The sequence below is a fragment of the Symphalangus syndactylus genome, chromosome 4, assembly GCF_028878055.3.
Source record: "Symphalangus syndactylus isolate Jambi chromosome 4, NHGRI_mSymSyn1-v2.1_pri, whole genome shotgun sequence".
NCBI classification, from domain to species: Eukaryota; Metazoa; Chordata; class Mammalia; order Primates; family Hylobatidae; genus Symphalangus; species Symphalangus syndactylus.
Genome location: NC_072426.2, coordinates 82,214,142 through 82,232,613, shown reverse-complemented (window position 1 = coordinate 82,232,613; position 18,472 = coordinate 82,214,142). Strand labels below are relative to the sequence as shown.

General features: G+C 42.8%; 1 protein-coding gene and 1 pseudogene across 1 annotated transcript in view; one reads left to right on the top strand and one right to left on the bottom strand.

Moving 5' to 3' along the window:
• The window catches only part of LOC129480121 (DNA replication ATP-dependent helicase/nuclease DNA2-like), a 71,631-nt gene that overhangs the window by 44,291 nt on the left and 8,868 nt on the right, over window positions 1–18,472 (top strand). The window contains 9 exon segments of the mRNA XM_063637392.1: window positions 2,041–2,271; window positions 6,779–6,895; window positions 6,974–7,083; window positions 7,318–7,427; window positions 8,624–8,848; window positions 16,362–16,555; window positions 16,648–16,737; window positions 16,823–16,914; window positions 16,917–17,026. Coding sequence (XP_063493462.1) covers window positions 2,041–2,271; window positions 6,779–6,895; window positions 6,974–7,083; window positions 7,318–7,427; window positions 8,624–8,848; window positions 16,362–16,555; window positions 16,648–16,737; window positions 16,823–16,914; window positions 16,917–17,026 — 1,279 coding nt within the window.
• LOC129480862 (ribosomal protein uL24-like) lies at window positions 14,281–14,718 on the bottom strand (annotated as a pseudogene).

The following is an 18,472-nucleotide window of genomic DNA, read 5'->3' as shown; positions in this document are numbered from 1 at the left end:
GCATGCACCACCACACCCTGCTAATTTTGTATTTTTAGTAGGGATGGGGTTTCTCCATGTTGGTCAGGCTGGTCTTGAACTCTCAACCTCACGTGATCCACCCACCTCAGCCTCCCAAAGTGCTGAGATTACAGGTGTGAGCCACTACACTTGGCCTCAAAATTTTTTTTTATATAAAACTTAAATTGTTTTAGTTTCATTTTTTTCTTTCCAGAATGAATTTTTTTTTTTTTTTTTTTTTGGACAGATTCTTGCTCTGTTGCCCAGGCTGGAGTGCAATGGCATGATCTCAGCTCACTGCAACCTCCACCTCACGGGTTCAAGTGATTCTCCTGCCTCAGCCTCCTGAATAGCTGGGATTACGGGTGCTTGCCACCATGCCTAGCTAATTTTGTATTTTTAGTAGAGATGGGGTTTCTCCATTTTGGTCAGGCTGGTCTTGAACTCCCGACCTCAGGTCATCCACCCACCTCAGCCTCCCAAATTGCTGGGATTACAGGCATGAGCCACGGAGCCCAGCCCAGAATGAATATTAATAACATGACTTCGGAAATAATTGGATCATTTTTTCCCCTAATATTAGACTTCAACACAAGATAACATTGCTGTGGAGAAAGTTTATTTAATTGTAGGTAGACTGCATATATGTAGTGAATCTGTCATACATATATGAATACTAATAAGCCTCTGAGAGTACATGTCATTTAGTAGTGCTGCCGGAGAGATTTTAAATGATTTTTTTTTTTTTTTTTTTTTTTTTTTTTTGAGATGGAGTTTCACTCTTGTTTCCCAGGCTGGAGTGCAATGGCACGATCTTGGCTCACCGCAACCTCCGCCTGCCAGGTGCAAGCGATTCTCCTGCCTCTGCCTCCTGAGTAGCTGGGATGACAGGCATGTGCCACCAAGCCCGGCTAATTTTGTATTTTTAGTAGAGACAGGGTTTCTCCATGTTGGTCAGGCTGGTCTCAAACTCCTGACCTCAGATGATCCGCCTACCTCGGCCTCCCAAAGTGCTAGGATTATAGGCATGAGCCACTGCGCCTGGCTATAATTTTTTTTTATATTGCATTTGGGAGCAGGTTATTATGGTTCGTTTTCTGTAATGGTATTATATGTATCAGGCCAAGAAGTGGGGGTATCTACCCTTCAGGGATCAAAGTGCCAACAAAACACAGTTTTTGGAGATCCCAGCCTGTGGGTACAACAAGGGTGGGGCGATCCCTAGCACTTTCTCGCAAGACTGTTGTTGAGCAATTCATTTAAAACTAATAGAGGGCCGAGCATGGTGCCTCAGGCCTGTAATCCCAGCACTTTGGGAGGCTGAGCCGGTGGGTCACTTGAGTCCAGGGGTTCGAAACCAGCCTGGCCAACATGGTGAAACCCTGTCTCTACTAAAAATATAAAAAAATTAGCTTGGCGTGGTGGTGTATGCCTGTAATCCCAGCTACTCAGGAGACTGAGGCGTGAGAATCACTTGAATGGGGCGGGGGTCGGAGGGTGTCTCAAAAAACCCCAGAAACTAATAGAATGTTTACTTAACATTTCTAACATTTTACTGTAGGTTGTGTAAAATGTAAAAATGACAGGCTTAATATTAGTCTTTTTGTTTTTTTGTTTTGTTTTGTTTTTGTTTTTGATTGAGAGGTAGTTTTGCTCTTGTTGCCCAGGTTGAGCAATGGTGAGATCTTGGCTCACTGCAACTTTCATCTCCCGGGTTCAAGTGATTCTCCTGCCTCAGCCTCCTGAGTAGCTGGGATTATGGGCGAGCACTACCACACCTGGCTAATTTTTTTTTTTTTTTTTTTTTTTTAGTAGAGATGGGGTTTCACCATGTTGGCCGGGCTGGTCTTGAACTTCTGACCTCAGGTAATCCACCCGCCTCGGCCTCCTGGAGTGTTGGGATTACAGGCGTGAGCCACCACACCTGACCTCAATAATAATTTTTAGGAGTCAGATGAACAAGTAAGTTGTAGGAAAATGCAGACACAATACTTACGTATGTAATATAAACAGAAGTTTTTTCCTTTGGTCTTTTCATAGGGAGAAGAGTGGCAGTTGCATTGGAAACCTGATTAGAACGGAACATGTAAAGATAGTTTGTGATGGGCAATATTTGCATAATTTCCATCGTAAACATGGTGCCATACCTGTCACAAATCTAATGGCAGGTGACAGAGTTATTGTAAGTGGAGAAGAAAGGTCACTGTTTGCTTTGTCTAGAGGATATGTGAAGGAGATTAACATGACAACAGCAACTTGTTTATTAGACAGGTAATGAAATGTTACTTTTTTTTAAACAGCTTTATTGATATATAATTCACATCTGTGTGGTTCATCCATTTAAAATGTACAATTCACTGGTTTTTAGTATATTCACAGCGTTGTGCAGCCATCACCACAATCAACTTTGAGTATTTTCATCACCCCAAAAAGAAACTCCCAAGGAAGAAGCCCTATACCCTTTAGTAGTCACTTCTCATTTTCCTCTAATTTCCCCAGCCCGAGGCAACCACTAACCTGCTTTCTGTCTCTGTAGATTTGCCCATTCTGGACATCTCGTATAAATGGAATCATGCAATATGTGGTCTTTGGTGACTGGGTTTTTTCACACAGCATGCTGTTTTTGAAATTCATCTTCATGTTATAACATGTATCAGCATTTCATTCTTTTTATTTTAAATAAATTGAGGTAAAATTCATATAACAAAATTGATCATTAACCATTTTAATGTGTATAATTGAGTGGCATTTAGTATATTCCCATTATTGTGCAAACATCACTTCTGTCTATTTCTAAGATACTTTTATCATCCTAAAAGGAAACCTCATTCCTACTACGCAGTCACTTCCCACTCTCTCCTCCCTGAAGTCCCTGGCAACCACTAAATTAGCTTTCTTTCTGTATAGATTCATCCATTCTGGATATATGATATAAGTGGAACCATACAGTATGTGACCTTTTGTGTCTTGCTTCTTTCACTTAGCCTAATGTTTGCAAAGTTCATTCATGTTTCAGCATATATGAGACCCTCATTTTTTTTATGGCTGAATATATTCTGTTGTATGGATACACCACATTTTGTTCATCCATTCACCAGCTGATGGACATTTGAGTTGTTTCCACTTTTTTGCTGTAATGATTAATATTGCTATGAACATTGACATGCATCGTTTTAGGTAGACATATTTTCATTTTCTTTGTAGTTACCTAGGCATGGGTCATGTGCTAATTTCGCATTTAACATTTTGAGGAACTACCAAACTGCTAAAGTTTTGTTTAGTACATTATGTTCCATAGTGATGATGTGGACTTAATCTTATCTAATTCTTACAACCACATGTATAGCAGACAACATAGATGCCACCCTGTGTTAGCTATAATGCTTATTTCTCCTTGCATGCTGGGTACTGACTATTTTGTTCTCTCCCTTTGTAAATAAAAATGTTTATTTTTCCCATTTATAGTTGTGATATAAGTATACCCATTTCAGTTACAACAAAATGGCTGATTTAAATAAAAATATATAGGCAGGGCTCAGTGGCTTACGTCTGTAATCCCAGCACTTTGGGAGGCTGAGTTGGGTGGATCACAAGGTCAGGAGATCGAGACCATCCTGGCTAACACGGTGAAAACTCGTCTCTACTAAAAATACAAAAAAAGAGCCAGGCATGGTAGTGCACACACCTATAGTCTCAGCTACTCGGGAGGCTGAGGCAGGAGAATCGCTTGAACCCGGAGGCAGAGGTTTTGGTGAGCTGAGATCGCACCACTGCACTCCAGCCTGGGCAACAAGAGTGAGACTCTGTCTAAAAATATATATATATGTATATATATTCTACTATTTTTATTTAGGCCAGACCCAGTGAGCCACCACGCCTGGCCTAAATAAAAATATTAATAGTAGAATAGTTGATATTAAAATCTGGGCAGGCGAGGTGGTACACGCCTGTAATCCTAGCACACTGGGAGGCTGAGGTGGGTATATTGCTTGAGCCCAGGAGTTTGAGGCCAGCCTGGGCAACGTAAGACCTGGTCTCTACCAAAAATACAAAAATTAGGAGGTGGTGCATGTCTGTAGTCCCAGGTACTGTGGAGGCCGAGGTGGGACGATCAGTTGAGCCCAGGAGGTTGAGGCTGCAGTGAGCTGAGATCACACCTCTGCACTGCACATAGCCTGAGTGACAGAGTGAGACCCTGTCTTAAAGAAAAAAAAAAAAATTGTGGCAGAGACCAATATCCACATTCACGAATAATCCATATTCCCTTCTTCTTTCACAGTCAGCTGGATTGTGTTTTCCAGCATTTCTTACAGTTAATACAGGCATGCCCGACCATTTCTTAATGGATAGAGGTCAGCAGTTGGGACTCAGTGACATCTGAGTAACTGTAATGGAAATGTCCAGGCTCGTTCCCTACTGATCAGTAATCTTAGTTGAGTCATAACCACCCCTTGTCTAGATATCATTACATGGGATGGTGATCCACAATGTTCCAGTTGTCTGCTTGGATTTGTGTATCCTTTGCAGTATTTATTTAGTGTCTACCATGTATTAAGTACTTTGCAAATCCTTGAGGAATTTACGGTCTTGCGTGTAGACATACATATTTTCTTTTTCGTTTTTTTTTTTTTTTTTGACACATGGTCTCACTCCAGCCCAGGCTGGAGTACAGTGGCATGATCACAGTTCACTGCAGCCTGGACTTCCTGGGATCAAGCAGTCCTTCTACCTCAGCCTCCTGCATAGCTGGGACCACAGGTGCATGCCACCACACCCGGCTAATTTTTTAATTTTTTGTAGAGATGGGGGTCTCACTACATTGCCCAGGCTGGTCTTGAACTCATGGGCTCAAGTGATCCTCCTGCTTCAGCCTTCTGAAGTGCTAGCATTATAGGCATGAGCTACTACACCCAGCTTATTTTCAATCTAATATGATATGTGTTCAAATTGTTAGGAACACAGAGGAGAGGTATTTAATTCAATTTTAGGAGGCTCAGGGAAGGCTTTTTTTTTTTTTTTTTTTTTTTTTTTTTGAGACAGTCTCACTGTCTCCCTGGCTGGAGTGCAGTGGCACGATCTCAGTTCACTGCAGCCTCTGCCTCCTGGGCTCCAGCGATTCTCCTGCCTCAGCCTCCCGAGTAGCTGGGATTATAGGCGTGTGCCACCATGCCCGACTAATTTTTATATTTTTAGTAGACACAGGGTTTTACCATGTTGGCCAGGCTGGTCCCAAATTCCTGATCTCAAGTGATCCTCCTGCCTCAGCTTCCCAAAGTGTTGGGATTACAGGCATGAGCCACCATGCCAGGCCAAGGGAAGCCTTTTCGAAGAGCTAATTCTGAGTCTTCATCCTGTGGATTAATAAATTAGTCTGGTGAAACAGTGTGAGAAGAGAATACTGGGCAAACCTGTTGCACAAAGGTGTGATGTAGTGTGACATGGAGCATTCAGGAAAATGCAGGTAATTACGTTATTTCTGGAATATAAAATATAAGGAAGAGAGTAATTAGAGAGATCAGGTCATAGAATGTCTTATATACCATTAAAAAGTTTTCCATCCTGGGCCACATAGTGAGACCCCCATCTCTCCAAAAAATTAAAAAATTAGCCAGGTGTGGTGGTGTACACATGTAGTCCCAGCTACTCAGGGGGCTGTGGTGAGATAATTGCTTGAGCCCAGGAGTTCAAGGCTACAGTGAGCCATGATCATGCCACTGCACTCTAGCCTAGGCAATAGAACAAGACCCTCTCTCAAAAAAAACAAAAAGCTTAGATTTTATTTATTCTGATGTATTGAAAGGTTTTAAACAGAAGAGTGGATAATCATTGGATTTGCATTTTCCTTTGGCTGCATTGTAGAGAATTGAGTTCATTAATGGAAGAAAAACTAAAAGCAAATCTGGAAGCTGTTGCAGTGACCCAGGCTAGAGGAAACTGAGGCAGGGTAGTGTTGGCAGAGAGAATGGAATGACTTTGAGAAGTATTTAGAAAGTAAAATTGGCTGGCATTTGGATACTGATTGGGTATGTGGGTTGGGGAGAGGATGAGGGAGAGGGAAGGATCAAGACGGCAGTGCAAATGCAAATGCCAATGCCATTAACTGTGATCAGGACCAGAGAAGGAGCATCAGGTTCAGCAGGGATGAGGAGGAGTTCTGCTTTGAAAGTACTGTGCTTTCACAGCCTGGGTTTAGCTAAGTGGAGAGATCTCGCTGCCTACTAAATATCCAAACCCAAAGCTTGGGTGAGGAACCAGGTGGGAGAGGAGTGTGAGGTCAGGCCTAAAGATGGAATTTGGAATTTTGAGGCACGTGAGGGCCTGGGACCCTGGGGCAAACAATGAGAAAGAGTAGTACGATGAACCAGGGAAGGGACTCTAGGGAATACCAGAGCTTAAGGGACAGATAGAAGACAGGGAGAAGGTGGCAGAAAAGAAGCCTGCACTCCAGGTTAGAGGAAGGAAGAGCCATGCATTCAGGATCCCACTGGGGATGGTGAACCCATGTTCGATTGCAAGGGTAAATGGATTTTCAGCAAATGTTGCAGGTTCCCAATTATTAATTGCTTTGGCCTTGGTGCCTTGAACCTTCCCCTTCCCGCTGCCTTTTCCCACCAATCCAGGGCCTCATGCTGTCCTTGATTGGCAAGTGTGACTGAGGGCTGGTAGCTATTTTAATAGCTATTCTGGCCCATTTATTCTTTTAGCAGATAGCAGCATATTTCTTATACAGACTATGTGAAATGGAAAACATTCATGTATATTTGTTTTGTTGTTTTAGAAACTTGTCGGTCCTTCCAGAATCAACTTTGTTCAGATTAGACCAAGAAGAAAAAAATTGTGATATAGATACCCCATTAGGAAATCTTTCTAAATTGATGGAAAACACGTTTGTCAGGTTTGTAACAATGAGCAAATTTGAATTTCACTCCACTTTTCTAAGGAATATTACTAAAAGTGCTTTTTCACTTTTCAGCAAAAAACTTCGAGATTTAATTATTGACTTTCGTGAACCTCAGTTTATATCCTACCTTAGTTCTGTTCTTCCACATGATGCAAAGGATACGGTTGCCTGCATTCTAAGGGGTATGCTAAAATCACCATGTCTGCTTTGATTAATTTTTCTTGTTTCTATTTGATTTATACTGTAGTCTAATATCTTGATTAGACTTGCAATTACAATGTTTAGACCAAGACTCTTTGGAAATGGTTTTGTATTGAAGAATAGACTTGGATAGAGACTGCTTTTCTTATAAAATAATTAACTTTTCCTTTGAAATTCAACATTCTTTTTCGTGTCATTTTTGAATTTAAATGTAGGTTTGAATAAGCCTCAGAGGCAAGGGATGAAAAAGGTGCTTCTTTCAAAAGACTACACACTCATCGTGGGTATGCCTGGGACAGGAAAAACAACTACGATATGTACTCTCGTAAGGTTATTATTCTTCTGCTTAGAGACAAAATATTTGTATCTGCTTCTCCTCAGTTCAGAGGATGTAATATTTAATATCAAAAGGGCTGAATTTTAATTCAGTGTCTTTGTTTCAAATGAACTTTTTAGAATGACGAGAAATAGTAAAGCTGAAGCACAAACAGTTGTAATCATGTAGATTTCTCGCATTTAGAATTTTCTAAGCTCTCTTTCCGTTAGTGGTATGTGATATTTATCACTATATGTGTTCCTTTCCCTTTAAAGATGATGTTAGAGGCCGGGCGTGGTGGCTTACGCCTGTAATCCCAGCACTTTAGGAGGCCAAGGCGGGCGGATCACTTGAGGTCAGGAGTTCGAGACCAGCCTGGCCAACATGGTGAAACCCCATCTCTACGAAAAATAAAAAAATTAGCCACGCATAGTGGCATGCGCCTGTAATCCTAGCTTTACTCGGGAGGCTGAGGCAGGAGAATCACTTGAACCCAGGAGGCGGAGATTCTAGTGAGCCGAGATCATGCCACTGCATTCCAACCTGGGCAACAAGAGCAAAACTCCGTCCTAAAAAAAAAAAAAGATGTTAGAGATTTTTCTTGGATTTTTTTTTTCGTGTCAGTAAATTTCTTTTTTTTTTTTTTTTTTTTTTTTGAGATGGAGTCTTGTTACATGAGCCAGGCGAGGTGGATCATGCCTGTAATCCCAGCACTTTGGGAGTCCAAGTCAGGGGGATTGGTATTTGAGACCAGGTTGGAATGCAGTGGCATGATCACAATTCATGCAGTCTTAACCTCCTGGGCTGAAACAGTCCTCGTTCCTGAGCCTCCCAAGTAGCTGGGACCACAGGGGTGCACCACCTCATTTGGCTAATTAAAAAAAGAATTTTTTAAAAAGAGATGGCATCTCACTTTGTTGCCCAGGCCAGTCTTGAATTTCTGGGTTCAAGTGATCCACTTGCCTCAGCCTCCCAAAGTGCTGGGATTACAAGCGTGAGCCACCATGCCTGGCCTATGATGTATTATTGACGTATTATTAATAATGTATAATAATGTCATGTAATTTTTGTAAAATGTTTTGGCTTCATAATTTTTACTTGGCTCAGCTCTTAGATATGGTTCTTGTTAAGTTTATAAACATGTTAAAAATTATCTGGAATTAAAAGTAAAGCTGTTTTTTCTTTTTTCTCTTACCCATTATTAGGTAAGAATTCTCTACGCCTGTGGTTTTAGTGTTTTGTTGACCAGCTATACACACTCTGCTGTTGACAATATTCTTTTGAAGTTAGCCAAGTTTAAAATAGGATTTTTGCATTTGGGTCAGACTCAGAAGGTTCATCCAGCTATCCAGCAATTTACAGAGCAAGAAATTTGCAGATCAAAGTCCATTAAATCCTCAGCTCTTCTAGAAGAACTCTACAATAGTCAAGTAAGCACAATTATTGTATACTAATACTAACAGTTAATGTCCACAGCCAGAATGAGGGGAAAAACTGTACTCTGGGAAATTTAGTCACATTGACTGGATTTGCATGTGATTAATTTATATGTACTATACGACCAGTTTATTAACTTATAGTTTGCTATTTCCTTCTGATCTGAAATAAGGTTTTGGGTTTATTATTTAGGGCTCTCTTCTAGTTTCAAATATCCTAGGAAACTACTAATAATCAGGGTTTTGGCCAGGCGCGATGGCTCACGCTTGTAATCCCAGCACTTTGGGAGGCCGAGGTGGGCGAATCATGAGGTCAAGAGTTCAAGACCAGCCTGGCCAACATAGTGAAACCCTGTCTCTACTAAAAATACAAAAAAAAAACAGCTGGGCGTGGTGGTGGGCGCCTGTAATTCCAGCTACTTGGGAGGCTGAGGCAAGGAGAATCGCTTGAACCTAGGAGGCGGATGTTGCAGTGAGCTGAGACTGTGACACTGCACTCCAGCCTAGGTGACAATGCGAGACTCCGGCTCAAAAAAAAAAAAAAAATCCGGGTTTTTTGTAAGTTTGAATTAGAAACAATGGTACTTAATAGTCTTGTGATAACTATCTCTAGGCTTTTATATAGAACCTAATTTTTATTTTATTTTGTTATTTAATGTTTATTTATACTGGGAGTTCTTAACTGATTTTTTTTTCTTTTTTTTTTTTTTTTTTTTTTTTTTGAGACAGAGTCTCTCTCTGTCACCCAGGCTGGAGTGTAGTGGCACGATCTTGGCTCACTGCAAGCTTTGCCTCCCAGGTTCACACCATTTTCCTGCCTCAGCCTCCCGAGTAGCTGGGACTACAGGCACCCGCCACCATGCCCGACTAATTTTTTTTTTTTTTGAGACAGAGTTTTGCTCTTGTTGCCCAGGCTGGAGTGCAATGGCGCCATCTCAGCTCACCGCAGCTTCTGCCTCCTGGATTCAAGCGATTCTCCTGCTTCAGCCTCCTAAGTAGCTGGGATTACAGGCATGCGTGACCACGTCCTGCTAATTTTGTATTTTTAGTAGAGATGGGGTTTCTCCATGTTGGTCAGGCTGGTCTCGCACTCCCAACCTCAGGTTATCCTCCTGCCTCGGCCTCCCACAGTGCTGGGATTATAGGCGTGAACTACTGCGCCTGGGTTTTTTTTTTTTTTTTTTTTAATTGAAACTTCCACCAAGTAGCTGGGATTATGGGCGCGGCTATAGTGCCTGGCTTACCTGATATTTTGTCTTTAAAAAATTTCCCAAAAATTAGATTTAATAGATTGTTCCTTTACCTCCTTTGTCTAATGCTAGCACATTTTTGTCTAATATCTGTCCCTGTTATTGATAAATTAGAACTGGCTAAGATGTATATCTGGTTAATATTTTTATTAAATTAAACATTTTACTTTGACGTAACTGTAGATTCACATGCAGTTATAAGAAATACTAGAGAGAGCCTGTGTCCCCTTTATCCAGTGGTGACATCTTACAAGTCTGTAGTACAATGTCACACCCAGGATATTGACATTGATACAGTCCCTATTCTATTACCACAAGATTCCTCATGTTGCACTTTTATAGTTGTATCCACTCTCCTGCCTTACCCCTCCTTAACCTGTGACAGCCATGACTCTGAGACTCTGATCTCCATTTCGATAATTTGGTCATTCGAGAATGTTAAGTAAATGTAGAAGCCTTTTAGGATTGGTGTTTTTCACTCAGCCTGATTCTCCAGAGCTTCCCCCGGATAGTTATATGTATTAATAGTTTGTTCCTTTTTGTTGCCGAGTATTTTTCCACAGCATGGATGTACTGCATTCTGTTTAACCATTCACCCTCTGAAAGTCTGGATTGTTTCCAGTTTTTGGATATTGTGAATAAAGCTGCTGTAAACACTCATGTTACAGATTTTTGCGTAACATAAGTCTTCATTTCCCTGGGATAAATTCCCAGTACTACAATTTCTGGATTGATTGGTAGCTGCATGTTCATTTTTTTTTTTTTTTATCTGCCAAACTGTTTTTCTAAGCAGGAACATTTCACATGTATGAGTGATCTCCTCAGCATTTGGTGGCGATACAATTTTTTTTTTTTTTTTTTTTTGAGACGGAGTCTCGCTTTGTCCCCCAGACTGGAGTGCAGTGGCGCAATCTCGGCTCACTGCAAGCTCCACCTCCCAGGTTCATGCCATTCTCCTGCCTCAGCCTCCCGAGTAGCTGGGACTACAGGTGCCCGCCACCACGCCCAGCTAATTTTTTGTGTTTTTACTAGAGACGGGGTTTCATCGTGTTAGCCAGGATGGTCTCGATCTCCTGACCTGGTGATCCACCTGCCTCGGCCTCCTAAAGTGTTGGGATTATAGGCGTGAGCCACTGCACCAGGAGTGCAGTGGTGTGATCTGAGCTCACTGCAACCTTTGCCTCCCAGGTTCAAGCAATTCTTCTGCCTCAGCCTCCTGAGTAGCTAGGATTACAGGCATGCGCCACCACGCCTGGCTAATTTTTTGTATTTTTAGTAGAGACGAGGTTTCACCATGTTGGCCAGGCTGGTCTTGAGCTCTCGACCTCGTGATCCACCCGCCTTGGCCTCCCAAAGTGCTGGGATTAGAGGCGTGAGCCACTGTGCCCAGCTGATACTATTTTTAATTTTAGCCATTTTGGTAGGTGTTTGGAGATTTTAATTTGCATTTACCCAGTAGTTAAAATGTGTGTGTGTGTGTGTGTGTGTGTGTGTGTGTGTGTGTGTTTGAGACAAGGTCTTGCTCTGTTGCCCAGGGTGGAGTGCACTGGTGAGACCACGGCTCACTACAGCCCTGACCTTCTGGGCTCAAGTGATCTTTCTGTCTCAGCCTCCTGAGTAGCTGGAACTATACAGGTATGTAACACCACGCCTACCTAATATTTTAAATTTTTTTATGTTGTCCAGGCTGGTCTTGAACTCCTGGGTTCAAATGATCCTCCCACCTCTGTCTGCCTCCCAAAGTGTTGGGATTACAGGTGTGAGCCACTGCATCCAGCCATAATGTGGTGGGTTTTTTTGTTTTTTTGTTTTTGACACGTTATTGCCCAGGCTGGAGTGCAGTGGCGTGAACTCGGCTTACTGCAACCTCTGCCTCCCAGGTTCAAGTGATTCTCCTGCCTCAGCCTCCCAAGTAGCTGGGATTACAGGCATGCGCCACATATATATATTTTTTAATAGAGACAGGGTTTCACCATGTTGTCCAGGCTGGTCTCGAACTCCTGACCTCAGGTGATCCACCTGCCTCAGCCTCCCAAAGTGCTGGTATTACAGGCTTGAGCCACCACACCCGGCCCATAATGAGGTTTTCATGTGCTTATTTGTCATCTGTATCTCTTCTTCATGTTTTTGCCCATTTTGGATTATATGCTTTGTAGTGTTGAGTTTTGAGAATTTTTAAAATGCATATTCTAATACTAGCCCTTTAATGGATATGTGGTTTGCAGGTATTTTCTCCCACTCTATCACTTGCTTTTTATCCTCCTCATAGCGTCTTATGCAGAACAAAAGATGGTTTTATTTATTTATTTATTTGTTTGTTTGTTTGTTTTTTTGAGATGGAGTCTTGCTCTGTCACCCAGGCTGGAGTGCAGCGGCACAATCTCGGCTCACTGCAAGCTCTGCCTCCCAGGTTCACGCCATTCTCCTGCCTCAGCCTCCCAAGTATCTGGGACTATAGGCGCCCGCCACCACGCCCGGCTAATTTTTTGTATTTTTTTTAGTAGAGACCGGGTTTCACCGTGTTAGCCAGGATGGTCTCGATCTCCTCACCTTGTGATCTGCCCGCCTTGGCCTCCCAAAGTGCTGATATTACAGGTGTGAGCCACCGCACCTGGCCTATTTATTTATTTTTTGAGACGGACTCTCACTGTGTCACCCAGGCTGGACTGCAGTGGTGTGATCTCCACTTACTGCAGCCTCTGCCTCCCAGGTTCAAGCAATTCTCCTGCCTCAGTCTTTCAAGTAGCTGGGACTAGAGGCATGAGCCACCATGCCTGGCTAATTTTTGTATTTTTAGTAGAGATGAGCTTTCACTGTGTTGGCCAGGCTGGTCTCAAACTTCTGACCTCAGGTGATCCGCCCACCTCAGCCTCCCAAAGTGCTGGGATTACAGGCGTGAGCCACTGTGCCCAGCCACAAAAGGTTTTTTTGAGGAAGTCCAGAATATACATTTTTTCCTTTTATAGATTATGCTTTTGGTCTCAAGTCTAAGAACTCTGTCTAGCCCCAGATGCTGAAGGTTTTCTTTTTTGAGACAGAATCTTCCTCGGTCACCTAGGCTGGAGTGCAATGGCCCGATCTTGGCTCACTGTAACCTCTGCCTCCCAGGTTCAAATGGTTCTCATGCCTCAGCTTCCCAAGTAGCTGGGACTACAGGCATGCACTACCATGCCTGGTTAATTTTTTGTATTTTTATTAGAGACAGGGTTTCCCTGTGGTGGCCAGGCTAGTCTTGAACTCCTGGCCTCAAGTGATTCACCCATCTTGGCCTCCCAAAGTGCTGAGATTACAGGTGTGAGACACAGTGCCTGGCCTGGTATTTTGTTTTTTGGGTTTTTGGGGGGTTTTTTGTTTTGTTTTTTTTTTAATTATGAAGCATTTCCCATTTTTGTTTATAAAATTATTAGTTAAAATTGCAAAAGTAGATTTACAGAGCCTCAGGTAACAAAACAGGAAATGAAATGTTCCAGAGATGGCCAGGCGTGGTGTCTCACGCCTGTAATCCCAGCACTTTGGGAGGCCGAGGCGGGTGGATCACGAGGTCAGGAGATCGAGACCATCCTGGCTAACACGGTGAAACCCCGTCTCTACTAAAAATACAATAAATTAGCCAGATAGGGTGGCGGGCACCTGTAGTCCCAGCTACTCAGGAGGCTGAGGCAGGAGAATGGCCTGACCTGGGAGGCGGAGCTTGCGGTGAGCCGAGATCACCGCCACTGTACTCCAGCCTGGGAGACAGAGTGAGACTCTATCTCAAAAAAAAAAAAAAACAAAAAAAAAACAAACATGGCCGGGCCCAGTGGCTCATGCCTGTAATCCCATCACTTTGGGACACCGAGGCAGGTGGATCACGAGGTCAGGCGTTCGAGACCAGCCTGGCCAACATAATGAAACCCCGTCTCTCCTAAAAATACAAAAAATTAGCCGGGCGTGGTGGCGGGCACCTGTAATCCCAGCTACTTGGGAGTCTTAGGCAGGAGAATCGCTTGAACCTGGGAGGCGGAGGTTGCAGTGAGCCAGGTTCATGCCACTCCACTCCAGCCCGGGCTACAGAGCAAGACTCTGTCTCAAAAAAAAAAAGAAAAGAAATGTTCCAGAGACATTCTGAAAAGTTCCAAAGAAACACACACTAGCCTAAAAATCTCAGTTAAACCATGGTTGCACAACAGGTTATATTTATTCCTGCATTTTCTCAGTAAGTTCCTCCTTATATTTGCCTTTCTCTTTTCTGACTTGTCAAGACTTGGCTTTGTGTTCAATAATTTTTTTCTGATCCTTGTTGAGATTTAGCCTGGTGATAACCACCTTGCTTGGGTGAGTACCCACATGGACAGTTGTGCTGTTGGCCTACTCACGCTGCACCCGCTCGATGTACATGACATCTTTCTTTCTGTACACCTGGACCACCTTGCCAATTTGCTGACCTTTGTAGTGTCCTTGAACTACCTGGACCTTGTCGTCCTTGCAGATGGGCGTGGAGCGGACATTGTACTTCTGCCGCAGCTCCTTGGAGAGCGGGGATGACGTGATCTTCCTGTGCATGTGCAAGGGGGCATTGAAGTGACGTTTGCGGTTTTTGCTGCAGTCCGAGTTCACGAAGGGATTGAACTTCATGGTGACGCTCTGGCTAGCAGCGGCCTCAGGCCTGTTTTGGTTTTTTTTTTTGAGACAGTGACTCACTTTGTCACCCAGGCTGGAGTGCAATGGCACGAACATGACTCACTGCAGCCTCGACCTCCTTGGCTCAAGTGATCCTCCTGCCTTAGCCCTCCAAGTAGGTGGGACTATAGGTGTATGCCACCATACTCAGCTTATTTTTGTATTTGTTGTAGAGACCGGTTTTTGCCATGTTGCTCGGGCTGGTCTCAAACTCCTGAGCTCCAGCAATCTGCAAAGTGTTGGGATTACAGGCGTGAGCCACTGTACCTGGCCCAGTTATCATATTTTTAGTTCTAAAATTTCCATTTTATTCTTTCTATCTTCTATTTCTTGGCTGAGACTTTTGTTTTTTTGGTTCATATTCAAGCGTGTTCATAATCACTCATTAAATGTTGTTACCATGGCTACTTTAAAATCTTGGTCAGATAGTTCTGACATCTCTGTCATTCTGGTGTTGGCATTTATAGATTGTCGTCTGTTTTCATTGAATTTGAGATTTTCCTGGTTCGTCTTGTAATGATTGATTTTTTTTATTGAAACATGATCATATTTTATTGTTACTGAAAACTTATGTTTTAGCTGACTTCCTCTCACTGCCGTGGTAGGGGAAGAGGGGGTACCACCTCATTCCTGCCAGGTGGGAGTCAAAGTCTGGGTTCTCCACTCAGCCTTCTTTGACCAAAGTGGGAGGTTCCTCGTTACCTCTGGGCCCGCTTGGTTGGCATGGAAGTCTAGGCTTCTGATGTGGTCTCTACTAACATGTGGGGTTGGTGCCAGTTACCAGTCATCGGGGATGAAAGACCTGACTCTGTACTTGGCTTTCTCTGACACCAGCCTGGTGGGTTGTGGGGCACCTTGTTACAGCCTTGAGAAGGGCAGAGATCTACTCTCCTCCATGTTTGCTGGTGTCTGTGGTTGTGGGGCTGTACATTTTTTCCAGTGATATTTGGCTAGAGTAGTTACTCTGTGAAAGTTTTCTGTCTAGCTAGGCTTTCCCTTTCCTGTTCCTTCAGCTAGAGAGAGCAGACTTTGGTTGCAGCTGTTTTTAGCACCCACTAGTGTGCTGTAGCTCTTTCGGTTCCAAATCTGGGATCTACGAGGCAAAAAGAAAGCCCAGGGAATCAACTACTGTGTTGTTTCTTTGGTCCTGAGCTCCCTAGCTGGTCTGCCTTCTCTCCACCTTTCAGAGTCTTCTTTTGTTTGTTTTATATATATTATGCCTAGGGATTTTAGTTGTCGTTTGTGGAAAGAATAAGGAAAAGTGCTCCATCTTCCCAGAAGCAAAGTCCTGGTTGACATTAAACAAACAAACAAAAAACGAACTAACTTATTACCTCTTGAATGTTCCAGATTTCCATTGGGAAAGATCCAAATGTGAGCATTGTTCAATAGTGTCTGGAAAGTTTACTCGATTATTTTTAATTCGTAGAAAAAAAATTAAAATTTGCATGCTATAAATATTTCAGAATTAGATAATATCGGAGGATTCCTGATGCCATAGAACAAAAACCTTTTGATCTTTTCATTTCAAAAATGAGAGAAACGAAATTACATTTCTTTTACATATTAAATAACTGATCTGTTTTCCTTGTTTTTAGCTTATAATTGCAACAACATGTATGGGAATAAACCATCCAATATTTTCCCATAAAATTTTTGATTTTTGTATTGTAGTTGAAGCCTCTCAAATTAGCCAACCAATTTGTCTGGGCCCCCTTTTTTTTTCACGGAGATTTATGTTAGTGGGGGACCATCAGCAGCTTCCTCCCCTGGTGCTAAACCGTGAAGAAAGGTAGGCAGACATTTAAGTGTTAATTTTAAACTGGATTATTTTCAAGGAACAGATTTAGTACACTGATAAACCTGAATCTGATTTATTGACAGAGCTCTTGGCATGAGTGAAGGCTTATTCAAGAGGCTGGAGCAGAATAAGAATGCTGTTGTACAGTTAACCGTGCAGTACAGAATGAACAAGCATTTGTAACAGTGTTAGCTAGGAGTGGTTTTCATGTTTGTTTCCATCTACCAAAACTAAAATTATCTTTTGTAATTCCCTTAGTAAAATTATGTCCTTAAGTAATAAGCTGACCTACGAGGGCAAGCTGGAGTGTGGATCAGACAAAGTGGCCAATGCAGTGATAAACCTACCTCACTTAAAGATGTGAAGCTGGAACTGGAATTTTATGCTGACTATTCTGATAATCCTTGGCTGATGGGAGTATTTGAACCCAGCAATCCTGTTTGTTTTCTTAATACAGACAAGGTAAAAAAAAAAAAAAAAAAAATTTTTTTCTCTTTAGTTTTTCTCATTTTGTCCTATTATTTAAATTTCTCAGTTTTCATTAGCATATGCCCTAATTAGAGCTTATCAGTTAAAAGGCAAAACTAGGCTGGGCGTGGTGGCTCACGCCTGTAATCCCAGCACTTTGGGAGGCCAAGGCAGGTGGATCACAAGATCAGGAATTCAAGACCAGCCTGGCCAAGATGGTGAAACCCTGTCTCTACTAAAAATATAAAAAGTAGCTGGGCATGGTGGTGGGCGCCTGTAATCCCAGCTACTCAGGAGGCTGAGGCATGAGAATTGCTTCAGCCTGGGAGGCAGAGGTTGCAGTGAGCAGAGATTGCGCCGCTGCACTCCAGCCTGGGTGACAGAGCAAGACTCCCATCTCGAGGGGAAAAATAAAGGCAAAACTAATGTACTTCTCATACTTCAACCCAAAATAGTCTTTTCTTTCTTTTTCCTTTCTTTTTCTTTTTCTTTTTTTGAGACGGAGTCTTGCTCTGTTGCCCAAGTGGTGTGATCTTGGCTCACTGCAACTTCCTCCTCCCGGATTCAAGCGATTCTCCTGCCTCAGCCACCCAAGTAGCTGGGATTACAGGCACCCACCACCACACCAGGCTAATTTTGTATTTTTAGTAGAGACAGGGTTTCACCATGTTGGCCAGGCTGGTCTTGAACTCCTGGCTTCAAATGATCAACCTGCTTCAGCCTCCTAGAGTGCTGGGATTATAGGTGTGAGCCACTGCGCCTGGCCCAAAATAGTCTTTCTTTCTATAGGCCCAATATTTTTTGGAGGAGGTTTATTCTGGAGGTCAATAGATGTCAAAATTGACTTTTAAAGAAGGAAAGCCACAAAGTGAACTCAAGGGTATAATTCTATTTCCTAGAAAAGGAAATGGCACTGATACTATCAAAGGTCTGGGTTTACAAATGGACAGCGGGTATAATAAATTGATGTCCTTTTAAAGACTTTTTAAAAAACAGACTTTAAACCCGGGCAGAGTGGCTCACGCCTGTAATCCCAGCACTTTGGGAGGCCGATGGGGGTGGATCACCTGGGGTCAGGAGTTCGAGACCAGCCTGACCAACATGGTGAAACCCTGTCTCTACTAAAAATGCAAAACTTAACTGGGTGTGGTGGTGCGCCTGTAGTCCCAGCTACCTAGGAGGCTGAGGCAGGGGAATCACTTGAACCTGGGAGGCGGAGGTTGCAGTGAGCCGAGATTGTGCCACTGCACTCCAGCCTGGGTGACAGAGTGAAACTCCATCTCAAAAAAAAAAAAGGCTTTATTTTTTTAGAGCACTTTTAGGTTCATAGCAAAATTATGTGGAAAGTACAGAGGTTTCTCATAACCTCCCTCCCCCACATATGCACATGAAGACCTTTTTACAAACCAGTCATTAAACAGAAATCTGCACAATGACTTT